Source organism: Triturus cristatus, chromosome 9 (assembly GCF_964204655.1).
Source record: "Triturus cristatus chromosome 9, aTriCri1.1, whole genome shotgun sequence".
NCBI lineage: Eukaryota > Metazoa > Chordata > Amphibia > Caudata > Salamandridae > Triturus > Triturus cristatus.
In genome coordinates, this window is record NC_140592.1 from 677,114,982 (window position 1) to 677,129,725 (window position 14,744).

The 14,744-nt window shown below is 44.2% G+C and overlaps 1 protein-coding gene across 1 annotated transcript in view; it reads right to left on the reverse strand.

The window, feature by feature from the left end:
* POLA2 (DNA polymerase alpha 2, accessory subunit) overlaps positions 1 to 14,744 on the reverse strand; it is a 284,968-nt gene that overhangs the window by 245,586 nt on the left and 24,638 nt on the right. Inside the window, exon 2 of the mRNA XM_085625754.1 lies at positions 8,219 to 8,340. Within this exon, the coding sequence (XP_085481880.1) occupies positions 8,219 to 8,340 (122 nt within the window). The remainder of the gene's footprint in view (positions 1 to 8,218; positions 8,341 to 14,744) is intronic.

Below are 14,744 nucleotides of genomic sequence, written 5' to 3' on the forward strand. Positions count from 1 at the left end.
GGAGTACTAGGTGGAGCGCTGCCAGCTCCTGGCGGAGCTCTTGTGCCTGGACATTATCCCTATCGTCGAAATGAAGGTTAAGGTCACCAAGCACCAGTACCTTGGCATATCGCAGTGCTAATTGTATAGCTTGTTCTCTGAGACTGGTGGTGAACTGTAAGATTGGGCCAGGAGGTCGATATATCAGCAAACCCTTGATGACATGGGAGCTGTCAGCCACGATTGTGAAGAGACCCGCCTCACTGGCCTCTCCTGCCACCCTTTTCAGGGCACATTCTATTGCTAATTTCTGGATCACCGCAATCCCACCCCCCCTGTTAATGGGGCGGTCCAATCTTAGGATCCCATAGTTTAGGGGGAGTGCCTCGAGGATGTCAGGAGCAGAGTCCTCGGACAGCCATGTCTCAGTCAGCAGCAGAATATCCGGCTTACTATCCATGAGAAGATCGTGTAACTCAAGTTTGTGCTTATTTAGGGATTTGCAATTGACTAGTCTTATTTGGAAGTCCTGTTCCTTTAAGAAGTCCCCCTGCTTTCTTACCAGTGAGTACCGTGTCAGAAGAGTGGGTAAGTTAAAAATTATTGAAAAACACAATTTTAAAAAATACAGCGTTTTAGTGACACAGGTGGCTTTACCACGCAACAAGCAGCTCCTGACAGACTCTGCCACCGTCTGTTTTTACGCTGTTTTTGCTTCCTACAAATGTAATCCTCTTTCCAAACTGTAGCAAGGTTACTACCTCTTCATTTTGTCCATGCTGAAAACACCAGAACTTTTAGTTTGACAATCAGTAGCCAGAATTTATTAGAAACTACAAGTTAATTTACAAGTCAGATCTTAACCCACCCAGACCTTTAAGGTTTGCCAGCACAGCACTTGCACTATGCTTGTGAAATCTTTTTGTAATTCAAAAAATATCTTAAAAGGGGCTTATAGCCCGCCCTTACTTTTCATTTGTTTGTATGCATGTCACTTTGTTTTCCTTGCTTTCTGTTGGTTGCAGCATGCCATTTCCTGTTGTGTTAGTCTTTCTCTTTGTGTATTTTCTTATCAGTGGACCAAGTACTCTATTTCAACGTTTCTTCTGCCTTTTATGGTAGTACTTTCTTCTTTGGTACTCAAGCATGTTTGAGATCGCATGTTATTTGTGTAGCTCTGCCCAGTTTATGAACTTTTCCTCCTCCTTTTTGAAGTCCTGACACATACCTATGTAGCATAGCACACTTGCACGCATTGGCAATAGTTGCGTGCTCAAACAATGTTTCACTGTTATCCTAGTAAAATATATGCAACTCAGGACACACATTTTAAATGTGCCCAAGACATTGAGAGCATTAAATTCTATTTCCCTACTGAGCTCAATTTAGGTTAAGCTACCTGGTTTCGCTACCTGTGCTGCTGAAGCGGCCAAGAAAAACTCCAGACTTTTTGCTTTTGAAATGCCCGACCCTGCTATTTCTTGATTATGTCTCCAGTTCCAGAGCAAAGAACACCCGTCCGCAAGTATCCAATCATGGGAATAGTCATGACTTTGGTCATAAAGCAGTTTGACTGGTCAACAGAATGTATTTCCAAAAAGACCACACAGCCATGGGGAGCAGATAATTGCGAAGACAGCTGCAGAGCTTTTAGTCTGCTTTCTCTTTTGTGGGTTTGAGGTGCAGGGAACAATAATGGATGAACGTCTGGGTTTCCAGCAAGAACGAGCGGCACACAATATTCTTAAAAGTGCAAATATTTCACGCTGCAAAGAAAGGTATAATGCCATATCATGCAGCAATGGTTGAAAAAAGGATGGCTTTCCTACGAAACCAGGGGCTTATCATACATTGGTGCAGCAGGTACAGAGGCACAGGGGCCCGCAGGCGGCTCATTCAACCTTGAATATTGCGATAGATTAAAATTCAAACAGTGATTAGGGGGTCCATTCCTTCCTTGTTTTTACTTAAGTGGCCTTTCCTGGCAGGAGCATCTGATGTAAGACACAAGAAGCAGAGTGCAGCCGGCTTTGACTTTCTCAGAAAAAAATCTACAAAACCATCAAATTACTGAAAAACTCAGGATCACTCAAAGGGTTTGGGCAAGTGATGACGGACTCAGTTTCTTGAAGACATCAGTGAACCTCCTCACCCGTCCCATTATTACACCTGGAGCACTGGCAGCCTGATGGAAGGCAGCTGGCATCTGGTGCGTTCCATATTACGGAGGCAGTCAGCAGCTCCAAACTTCCCACCCCCAGTGACTGTTTAGACAAATGCACAATTGGAAGGACAACAGTCTCCGTAGCAATGTCCCAGACACCATGCGTCTAGGCTGTTGCATATCATGCGACTGTCTCCGAAACCTCCCTGGTGAGAAGAGGGCTATAAGAGACGGGGGGACGCCTCTGCGCCCTATAGCTGCTCTTCACAGATGGATAGGTTGTATTCGGAGCACAGCGCTTCACTCATATGGAGAAAGAGGGCGATCTCAAAGTCCTCAGTAAGAGGAATGTTTTCAAACTCATGCAGGGTCTTGCATTATGCTGGATTCTCGTGTGTGCGCAATGAGATCCAGAGGAGAGCAGTCGTGACCCAAGTGGATTGCCTTTCAGTTTTAGGAGTAATCTTGTGGGATCGGGCATGCTGTGCTTGGTCTCTGCTATCACTTAGGTATTATGAAACAGATTCGAAAGCAATTAGGGCTTCGTCCATGGCATATTCAAACAAGTTTCCATCATATTTTTGTACAAAAGGTAAGTATTGTCGTTCTTTTGAGTGTTTGGACTGCGCAACAATTGTCTTAGACTCGGAGTGGCTGCTTGATTTTGCAATCGTAGAGGACTACAGATATTTAATTAACTGTACACTGTGGAAACAAAAAGAAAGAAAAGTGGTGTGTAGTACTTTTTGTATTGGAACAGGCGACTGAGAAACTCGAAACCAGGCATTTGGAAACAATAGAAACAATGTAAAATATGTGCAGACTTTTTTTTTTTACATTTCTGCAGTGGGGATTAGTAGAGATGGGCGAGTCACCAAATTAACAGGGAGAGCCTCTGGCACGGATATTCGAGCCCGTGCACGAGCCGAGCCCTAAAAATGTTTACTATGTAAATCCTACAATAAACATCACATAATATATTAGAACCTCTCTAAAAAAAAAATTGAGAAAAGGTTATTTTTTCGACATGTAGAAGCCTTGACATTAATACATAAGCAATACACTAAGAAGTTCTTTATTACAAGTGATCGTTTTTAAACATTAACTGTTAGTGAACTAGGAGGCAAGACATTTGTCATGTAAACCCTGTATATGGGCCAAATTGCTATAGACAAACAGTCTATTAAATAAAACACAATAGGTTTTTGCGCAACTGGTATTCTGAACTCACATATTTGAAAGTGCTTTTTATGCACGATAATGAAGAAAAGAGTTTTGCTGCAATCAAATATTTGCTTAAGATCACACAATTTAAGTGGGTAAACAGCAGTTTATCAAGGTTTTCTGGTGTCAATTTGAACAAATTAGTCAACAAATGGATATCTATTTGTCTTTCCTTATGTTAAGGCTTTGTTTTTACCTTGTTGTGCACTTTTCTGCAGGGTTTATTTAGCGCAAACTCAACCCAAATGTATTGGAGAGCTTTACATGACCAGTTACATTACACAAGTTCACCATTCATTGTTTATAGCACACGGTAGATTAAGTGATTTGCCCAGAATAATTTGCTTTTGAGCTGACACTGACTCAAATATGATTCCCCAGATCTAAAGTTGACAGCTCTGGCCGAAACGCCACATCCAGGGTCTGTTTACTGTGGAAAGGGTACAGGGAAGGAGGCAAGCAGAAGCCACATGAAAGCTCAGTTTTTTATGGGCTCGAGTTTCCAACAGGACCTCGAGCTGAGCCTGAGCCAGGCTTTAGGCTCAAACCTAACTCGAGCCTTCAGTGGTTCGCTCATCTCTAGGGATTAGTGCTGGGCAAGTAGTTTGAGGAAATGACTCTGAATTGAAGGCCAAACGCATAATATATCAATTGTACTTGCTTTATTTAGTTTCAGCGTTCCTGAAGTTACTAACTGAAGTGTTTAGTACCCCTGACTTACTTTGTTCCCTAATCTCAATCTCCCCCACTACTCCTTGTCTTTGCTTTATACCACACATTGTCTTGTATCTCCCGCTAGTGTCCTTCAGAACCACATAACTGCTTGGCTCTTGGTTATGCTGATGAGGCACTTTCACTTATAAGCCAGTCCTATTGCCATCGATCAAGGCTTGTATTTTATATGAAAGTAGACGTTTCACTGTTTGTGATAAATTCTTGCAGATCTATGAGGATTTTCAAACTCAGACAGGGGCATAGCTACCATTGGTGCAGCAAGTACAGCGCACCAGAGCCCAAAGCTCTAAGGGGCCCAGTGAACCCTGATGATTGCTGTATTTTTGCTCCTGTAACAGCAGTCCAAGGGTGCATTCTCCTTTGCTTGCATGAGGGCTCATGACCTCCGGGCTGTGCTACTGGAACTAGAGGGCTTTATTATGTAGGAGCACTGCCCCAAAGTATGCACTGGTGTTCCAAATCAGTCATAAGTATTAATCTCTGATGACTAGGCATCGTGTGACAAACTTCTAAAAAGGTTGGCTCAATACAGGGTACACTTTGCCATAAATGGTTCTGGTCTGACAAGACTCCCAGGGACAATCCAAAACTGGAAAATCCGAAAAGAATGAATGAATGTATGGCTGCACCACAGTCAGTTCTTGTTGACTGTAAGCTTAAAGCAGAGATCAACACCAGTGCTAACACCACCAAAGGTATGTGCCACAGATCGGAGGTGTCCAGATTTATGAAGTATGGGTGGGAATGGGCATTCGCATAGGCGAAACCTATTGGCTTTGCCAGTGCTTGTTCTAATAAACTGTCATAAGCCACCACAACATAATGGGTGGGAAAATGGGTCAGATCACAAAAACCTCACACAATTATGAACCAGTGGCTTAGCCAGAGGTGAAGTTCTCCAGACCCTGCATGCATTCTCAAAATTCTCACAAAACCCACAAACGCATCACCAGTGGACTTTATGGTCTTAAATTCGTCAGACAAAGTTATCTGCTGCCCTGAGGGCTTATGGTCGTTGAAACAATGGTCATTCAAGATTTTGCTTCTCCCCTTACAAATCAAACTGTGGCTGCGCCAGTTATTGTATTACACTACAGCCCTCAACCATTCACTCTTAAGCCCTTCCCCAAGTTCACAAATTCAGTTCTCATTATGCAATAGAACACACAAATCTGATGCATTGGACAGATCATATTAGAAAAGAAGTTTTTACTTTTATAGAAAAGTGTTTTCAATGTATGCCAAGCCACTAGACAGGTCAGCACAGGGCTGATACAGGCAGATATTAAGGAAATTCCAAACTCAGACATTGGGTGTATGTATTGGATTTACCCAGCTGTGTAACACACAACATTAAGCCCAACTTTAAATGTACCTGTTTGACTTGGCATCTTTTGGAGTGTTTCCCCTGAGTTTTTGCTTTCGGACCTCCCGGTTTTGACTCTGTTTTTGCTGTCGTAGTGTGTCTCCGCACTTTTCTCACTGCTGATCAGTGGTAAAGTGCAAGTGCTCCTGTGGTAAATTGTGTTATGGATTGGTGTTTCCATGATTGAATATTTGATTTACTTGTTAGTCCCTAGTAAAGTGCCAAGGCCTGTGAATCAAATGCTATTAGTGGGCCTGCAGCACTGATTGTGCCACCCACGTGAGTAGCCCTGTAAAGGTAACTCAGACCTGCCATTGCGGAGTCTGAGCGCAGTTTGTACCTGCCATGTCGACTTGGCCAGTGCACCCACTTGCCAGTCCCTCACCTTCCCTTTTCTTACATGTCAGCCACCCCTAAGGTAGGCCCATGGTATCCCTGTGGGATGGGTGCAGTGTATGTGAAAGGTAGGACATGTCCTAGTGTGTGTGGCATGTCCGGATAGCGAATTACAGCCAATTTCGTTTTTTGCCATTGCAAGGTTACCTGTTCCCCATTGGACAGAATGGGGAGTTTGTTGATAACATCTTATAAACATAAATGGTCCGGGGAATTAGGTAGGAAAATAAAGTTTAGTATGCCCGAACTCAGAATCTAAAGATGCATCTTTTAGTGAAGGTGATTTTTACATTCTGTGTTTGAAAACACCACTTTTATAAAGTAGGTATTTTCTTGCTCAGTCATCCTGTGTGCCTCTGCTGGAATGTGGATTGCCTGTCTGGGTTTTGGATGACAGAAGGCTGGGGAGCAGGAGTGGCTCCAGATAGTCTAGGTGGGTCAAGAAAGGCCTAAATAGACCTGGGCTGCAATTGGGGAAGGGAGAGGAGTTTCCTTGCACCTCAAAGCTCCTGGTCTGCCTCTGACAATGCCGTCTCCACCTCCTGCCTGGAAGTCCCAACAGAGAAGGCAGAACTGATTCTGGCTGGGCACAGACACTCTCTGCGTAAGAGATCAAAGGATTTTGGGATATAAATATTGGGTCCCAGACCTCTGCAGAGGCTGCTTCTGTCTTTGGCAGTGAAAGTACTGGACTGAACTTTCTGCAATCTACTTTTGTGAGCTTCTCCAAGGGATTGAGTTAGAGCTTGCCCTCGATTCAACAAGTCTCAGGAACAGCAAAGACTTCAAGTTCTCCTGCCCTCAGGACTGGGGACTGTGTGTTTTGTGCTGCAACAGAAGAGAAAGCAACCCGATGCCGTCTAGGACGCCGCTGCCAACTTCGTGTTCTGAAGGCACCGCAGAGGGCGTCGCCACAACGCCACCCCACGGCCCTGGTCTCACCGACGACGCCTGCTGACGCCGCCACCGAGCTGCTGCTCGCACCGCGACCTGTGGGCACAGCACTCCGCACTGCCTCGCTTCACGACGACGCCTTGGTATCCCGGACAACGCCTTTCCACGCCGAAATCTACGCAGCTGCTTGCACCCTGGTTCGAGGGCACAGCTCGTAAAGTTACACGACACACCGCCCTCAACCTGCACCGCAGCCTTGGCCTACTGACGCCTGCGCCATCGACTCCAGACAACAGCGCTGGTCTTACTGACAACGCCATCTGACGCCGCCACTGAGACGCTGCTCGCACCGCGACCTGAGGGCACCCCACGCCGCATATCTCACCGCAGCACCCGACGCATATCGACGTCAGCGCTCCTGACTTTAACAGAGAGGAGTTTGATCTGCAACGCGCGTGACTTCGAGAGTCCGACGACTTCTGCACTGACCTCCGGAACAGACGCCTGTGGACGCCGTGCTTTCGGAAGCTCAACGAGAGGTCGCCGACGACCTGCATTTCTAAAAGGTACTATTTGCGGGTCCTCCCGACAGCCTAGGTGGCCCGCGACGCCACGGTCAACCAGAATGGTTTGGATTGGTTTGCTCACAACGCCATAACAGCCGCGGACGGAGTTATCGGCATCAAGGAACTATTTTTCAAGCATATTTTGATAACCGGAGATTTTTAAGTACTGTATTGTGGATTTTTATCGTTTTTGGTTTTGTCTCAAGTATATACAAATATTGGATATTTTTCTAAACTGCTGTGGTGTCCTTTTGTAGTTCTTACACTGTATTACTGTTGGTTATGTGCAAATGCTTTACACACTGCCTCTAAAATTAGCCGGAATACTCGTGCCAAGCTACCAAGGGGTGAGCAGGGGTTATTTTAGGAGTGTAACTCCCTTTTCCTGACTAGAGGGGTGGTTTCTGCCTGACTTTGGCACATGCCCTAGCCGACCAAAAATCCCATTTCTAACAGTACCCCAAACACTAATATTTCCATCTAGACTTTAAATACATCACCAACACAGAAATTATATTCACCGTAAACCTATCAAAAATACAGGCTCCATCAACCACAATGCAATTTCATGCAAATAGAGAAATGGGTCAATCACAATCTGAGAAAGGTAAACACTAAAATCTGCAAAGAATATTGACCTCTGGCAAGGGTTATATGGAGCCACATGTGCAAAGGTCTTTGCTGAACTGTTTTACAGACCAGTGGTTGTAAAGTTATAACATGCGTTGTGTTACTCTAGCAGCTGTAAATAACATTGACACGAATGTACCAAAAGTAAATGCCCCACCCTCCCCTTAAATGGTGACCCCATTACTATGAATGCACACAATTACGTGTTAGAATGAAACCATCGAGCAGGAATTACTTTTCTATGATGAAAACTGCCATTCTTACTTCATGTTCAAGAATGTTCAAGCTGTCCACAGTGAGGGGCAAATGTTTTCTGGTGGTAAAGGCAACCCATTGGTTGACAAACTCTTCTTCTTTAAGTCTGTGTGCCACACAAAGTTCAAGCACTGCAAGGTCACAAAAATAATACGTTATCAGCACAACACGAGTGAAGAGACAAGTAATAAACACAACGTAAAATACAGGTCACAGAACAGCTGCACCGTTACCAAAAATTGAGAAATCGTAAATTCAGCGCAGCAACAAAATGAGCAATGAGGCAGCCCAGCTTAAACACTGTAGAACATAAATATTAGATAGGCACAACACCGCTCCACACTGAGAGAAAGATAAAAGCTGGTTATGATGGTTTTGCAACAGCAAGTAGAGATAAATGCCCCAGCTCATCTTGAGTACCACAAGAAAAAGATTCAAAAATGAACTTCTAGTGAACTACACAGTCACAACATAGCATAAAAAAAGAATCAGATTGCTGCTGTACTGTTCCTGTACTATAAAACTGGAAGTCAACGGATCGCAATATAGCGAAATTTAATTGAGGGGATAGCACAGCTCTAACAAAGCAAAAAAATAGGCACAAGGGGAAAGCACAACTGCAATAAAGTGCAAAAGCAATTGCAACACAACACGAACGCTGTAAGAAAGTGAAGAGACACAAGAGAGAAAACAGCTCCAACACTGCAAAAGAACAAAGGCAAATGCACAGATTCAACAGTGTTTGGGAGGTAACCAATGGGGCATCATCAACCTCGTCTACATTAGTAGACCCAGTGCCCAAATGTGTACCTTTTGGTCACAGTTCCTCTTTAACTAAGGTGGACTCAAGCTAAACTCTACATGCCTTCTCCTCACAGACCAAAGGGATTACGACTTACAGTTGTAGGTAGTAGTGCCGTTTGCAGTGGTCAACTACACACATTCACAAATCTGTTCCACAAGACTGTTTGTCTACAATTAGTTTAGAGCAAAGCTATGCTGCATGATTCTGCACTGGCCTAAGTCCTCTCTCATTCACAACAAAAACTGAATAAAGTTATGAAATACTTATATTTCTGGAAAACCATTCCAAGACAATTTATACTTAAGATTTTGACAAGACTGTGCATATTGGGATCTTCAAGAAAACTCACTAGAGTAAAAAACAATGATAAACAAAAACTTAAATTAGAGGGGCAAGGAATGAATGACCTAGAAATCGTTGAAAACATCTGATGGTTTCAGGAGCAAGTGTAAGAAGAAGTGTTGGTATCAACATATGCTCATCACTATACTATGCTCTATACCTTCCTCCGCATCCATGGCAATCCAAAAATACCTTTCCCTACTGGTAGTCTTTGAAAAAAGTAATTCCTAAATTGTCCTAATGGACTAGGTCCGCTAGCTTTCCACACACCCGTACCAAGGACACAAGCATACCACCTTTTCTATGCATTCCATTTTCTGGGTACTCTTGGAAAACCTTTGATTATGGGAAAGAAATGTATCCTGCATAGAAAACAGGAATGTTCCTCTGCCCGAGTGCTCAACTGAAGGTGAAACTGATATACTGATTAGTTATTTTGGCCCTGGCTACCGGCTAATGTAACTGTGCGCAGAAGCCTAGGCATGTCCCTGACAATGTGAGATCCGGGACATGTCCTGTAAACCTAGAGGAGCACACCAAGTGTGCCCTCAAAGTGAACAGCAAACTGCTGTCCCAGTCTGGGTTCATCATTCAAGACTACAGTAGATATGTACCATGTTAATGAGGTTTTAGTATGACCAAACATTTTTATCTGTATCAATGAGAGTGTGGCCGGCTGTGCACTGTCGAGTCTAAAAGTCTGCTGTTGGGGAGACCCAGCACTTTAAGCGTCATGTATGTCTATTCTGTGTAGGGACACACTGAGCCGGTGAGACATGTGTGGTAGTAAGACTGTTTGTGTGTGGGCAAGTTTGAGTACTGAAGCCACTGATATCCATTTTTGATGCCCTTGTTTTAGCATGGCACAAGATGGGAGGAGATAGATTTCACAGACAGTGGAAGTTTATTTTATGCATTCCTTTGATTGGATGGTGGAGACCCAGACACTGGAGGGAGGAGCTTCGATACAGGCTACCTTTGGAAACTGCATGAAGACTTTGTTAACAAAGGGCTGCCGATTAGTTCTTCCTGAGCAGTGCCATTTTATAGATGATAAGACAGAAGGTGGGACTTCAGTTTCAGTTGGCCACGGTGAGTATGATATTAGGCCAGGCCTGACCTTTTGTGTGTCCCTGATCACTGCTTCAGAAAGGATGACAACAATCAGCTGCATAAAGCTCTTACTTGACTGTGCCCAGGTTGCAGATACCCCAGAGTGTTACCTTTAGTGAAAAGTATCACTTTACAAAAAGGCTGTGTCTGGACAGCAGCCCAAGTACACTTGAAACAGAACCACCTGAAATTAGTTCTGAAGTTTGAGACAGTGAATCTACTACTTACTGTCTGGAAAAGACATATAAAGGGGGATCAAAACTAAATTACTTTGTTTCAGTCCCATGTTTTTCTTGACCAAGGAAGGGAGTACTTTGTAGAGTACTTGAAGTGCAGCGGTGTAACCAGAGCTGGTGTCTGCCTGACAGCCAGATTCCCAGAGGTTAGGGGACATCACCAATGCTGAGGAGCAAAGAATTTGCCTGAAGAAACCTAGAAGCCTGCCCGCTGAGAAAGGAAAGGAGTGCACCTGGCTCTGCAGGACAAGAGGCTGTCCAGGAAGGAGAGGCTCAGAGCGTTCCAAGCACGAGGAGAAAGCGGACGAACTTGAAGGAGTAATATAGGAGTGACCCTTGCTGAGATGGAGCATCCAGATTTCTCTGCACAGTATTTAAATAGCTGCAACTAAGACTGTACTACAGCATGTCATTTTAAGTTGCACTTGCTGCTTGCCAAGTGACTACTTCTGTCAACCTCATTGAACAGAGAATCCAAGCATCTCTCAACCTACTTAAGGGCAGCAAGTTCATCGATACAAATAGAAGACTTGGCTGGGAAGCTGCAATCATAAGTGTGAAAAAAAGTGGATTAGTTGGGATGGTTGTAAGACCTCACTAACTAATAATTTTGCTATTCTGTATCAGGTCCAGATAGATTACATTAATGTAAACCGTGGCTCATTCCTGGGTAGCTGTGGCACAGAGCAGTCAGGCTTAACTAGAAGGAAAACAAGCGGAAAGCAAACAGTACCAAAACAGACACCGAGTAAGAAATGTGACACAATAATAACCCTACTCCAATTTATAAAAATAAACTATATTTTTATCTTTAAATAGACAGCAACATGATCAAATTCTGATGAATGGAACCGGAGTTATGATTTTGTTTTTCTTAAATCACTGCAATTCACTCCAAAAAGTTTTGAAAAGTTTGACAAATCATTGCTTTTCATTCTCAGACGTAGCTTATGAGACTCGAACACAAAGGCCCAGGGCAAACTCAAAGTTTTAGGCTGAACGAGACAGAACTCTGTGTTGGATGCAGGCACCGGGTTGGTCCTGGTCATACTTTTAACTTCAAACTTAGAAACGTTGCTGTTTTTTTTACCTAGTCGATGGTCAGGTCGATAGAGTCCTCTGCAGATTGAGTCTGGCGTTTGGTTCGACTTCAAAGGACAGGCAAAGTCCAGCAGTTCTTTGAAGAGCCTCGGTTCCCACGGCATTCAAGTCTACCTACAAACAAGTAGCGGTATTCTATGAGCCTCGGACTCTATGCCCACAAAATGTTATCTTTTTCTTTAGGCTCACACGTTGCATTTCCAGGAAGAGAAGGAGTACACTTTATCACCAGTCAAGGGTCTAGGACCTGGGAGGCACCTTGTGGGGGCTTGGACCCGATCTCACGGGCTACACCAGGATAGTTCAGGGCAAGTTCAGTTGCAACTGGACAGCTGGGTACTGTGTAGAAGCAGGTTTTCTTTAGCTTTTGTGCCACTGAAGCCTAACAGGAGGCTAGGCAGCTAGCCCTTGGAATCTTCTCACTGGTCCTTAGCACAAGTGAGAGCAGTCCTTGGGGTTTTTCAACACAAATTCAACATCAGGATCAGCCCTTCTTTTTCTGAAGTCCTATCTTGCTATAGCAGGCGCAGTCCTTTTTGGTGCAGCCTCTCTTTCTGAGGCTTAAATGTTCAGCAGGTGCAGTCCTACTTCTATTATTTCAGAGGTCAGCAGTGTTCTCATGCTGGAAGCCAGGGGTGCCACTTTGATGCCAATTTTGAGTTTGAGGGTTGGGGAAGACTCTGAAGTCAATGGGGCTGCAATTCTAATGGGGCAACCCTACCCACTCTTGCATTATTTTCCCTGGGTTGACACTAAACAGTCCCTCAGTGCATCTCTATGCCTAATTCCAAAATGTCATGACCCTTTTTTCCTGGGTCAGAGTTATAGGCACACCCCTGAGGTGTGTCCAGATTAATTGAGCCACCCCTTCAAGAAAAACAGTTCTGCAAAAGACTTTCTCCCCTTTGGAAGTGATGCCAGCCTGTCTATGTAAACAAATGAGCAGGGAGGATACATTGTGACTTGCATCTGCTGAACAGAAGCAACAGCCTCTTTGAAGCTGGGCCATCTATGGCCACAGCTCTCTAGCCATCCTGCTGCAGGAGGTCACAGTTCCTCCCACCAACAGGTCTCTTAGTCCCCCCATTCCTGGGAGAGAATCACACCCCCTGGCAGGAGGTCAGCAGGATGTCTCAGGTGAAAACTGTTGTAGTTAATCAGAAACAGCTACCTGAAGTTTGGTGCAAGAAAGTAGCGACTTTCTAAAGTCTCCTTAATAATAAAAATTACTTTAAATCTGACTTTAGAAATATATGTCAGGTTTAATGTAACAATTAATTCGACACCTTGATGTGCTATATTTGGTGCTCCCAAACGGCAGTTAGCATTTAGTTGTTGGGCTAGTGTAACTCCATGTTAGCCAATAGGTCTACCAGCCTTAACTGCAGAGAAAAAGAAATTTACAAATTTTCACTGTCAGGACATGTAAAGCATCAAAGAAACATGTCCTTTTTAATATTCAACACCCTGCCATATGGGCTTCACAGGCCTTCCCTAAGAGTGTCTTAGAAATATTAAAAAAGATGGTTTGGACATGGCAAAAGGGTTTATTTTGCCAAGCCAGACTAAGTTTAAAATCTGTCCAACTTGGCTGCAGTGACATGCCAAGAGCCATGTTTTCACTATATCACTGCAGTGATGGCACAATTAAGTGCTGCAGTCCACTAGTGACATTTAACTTACTAGCCCTGGGCACACTTTTTACCATTAACTAGGGACTTATAAGTGAGTTAAATAGGACAATCGGGGATTAGCCAATCACACATACACATTTTGATAGTTTAGAGCACAGGCACTGGGGCCTGGTCAGCAGGGCCCAGTGCACCTCAGTGTTGTAAAACGAGCAGAATAAGTACAGATATTTGGGGAGGTATTTTACAAAGAGGCACTTTCTTACAACCAGCAGCTGAAGCCTCAATTTGCAGCAGAGCCAAAGGTGGCCACCGCAGGTGAGAACTAATGCTGCACACAAGGCTGCCTGGGCCAAGTGCAACAGAGAATGTTCTGCACACAGCCACCGCTTCAGTGAACAAATGCTGGATCTGTACGCTCCATAAGGTCAGGAACACCCACCTGCCCCACCAATCAGGATGCTGCGAGGTGAGCGAGTAAAACCGCTTAGCTCACTTGAGACTGTGTGGTATAAAAACCATCCTAAGACTTCAAACTCAGCTGCCTATCTGATTCTTGAGAACAATGTGAAATCTCCACCTGAGCCTAATCTTTGCCTACACCCAAGCATATGGGACAGTATAACATGTTACTGACCACAAAGGGAGGGAAGACAGTTAGTGCGGAAGTGAGGCAAGTATGCTACCTTGTGATTTAGCATAGCATATGCAACCCTGCAAAGTGGATTGGTTTCATTGTGCAGTATTTAACTTTACAGTGAGATTAAAAGTACTTTTTCTAAAGGATAAGCACTTGGGCTGTACATTCTATTATTGTGTTTGTTGTTGGACTGTTGAGTTCTGAGGTCTTCCCACTCCACCCCCCTAAGATGCCTGTGACTGCTTGTCTTCGCTACCATGAGATTCATGGGTGGAAAGGATTGGAATTGGCCCACTTTGAAGAGCCATAATAAGAAGGGCCCTAGGACAAGAGTGTCAAACAAGTTTAACCAGCAGAGTTTTGGCCCAGTAGACACAATTTGACCTGTGCCCCTCAACTCCCTGAAGGGGGTCTGACATTTGACAGAAAGTCGCATGAGATCTGCAACTTCCAGTTCCAGCTGTCACGTAAAGAACAATAAGTTCAGCTTGAACACAGCATTACGTGCACAGTACAATGGCAGATTCATGGCTGGGAGTAGACCATGACACCCTGTCTTTAGATAAGTTATGGGCTCTGTTTTTGGTGACAGTACAGATTACTTCCAGGAATCAGGGTAGTACTGTTAGTCTTGTTAAGGAGAAGTTACAGTAACTGGGATGGACTT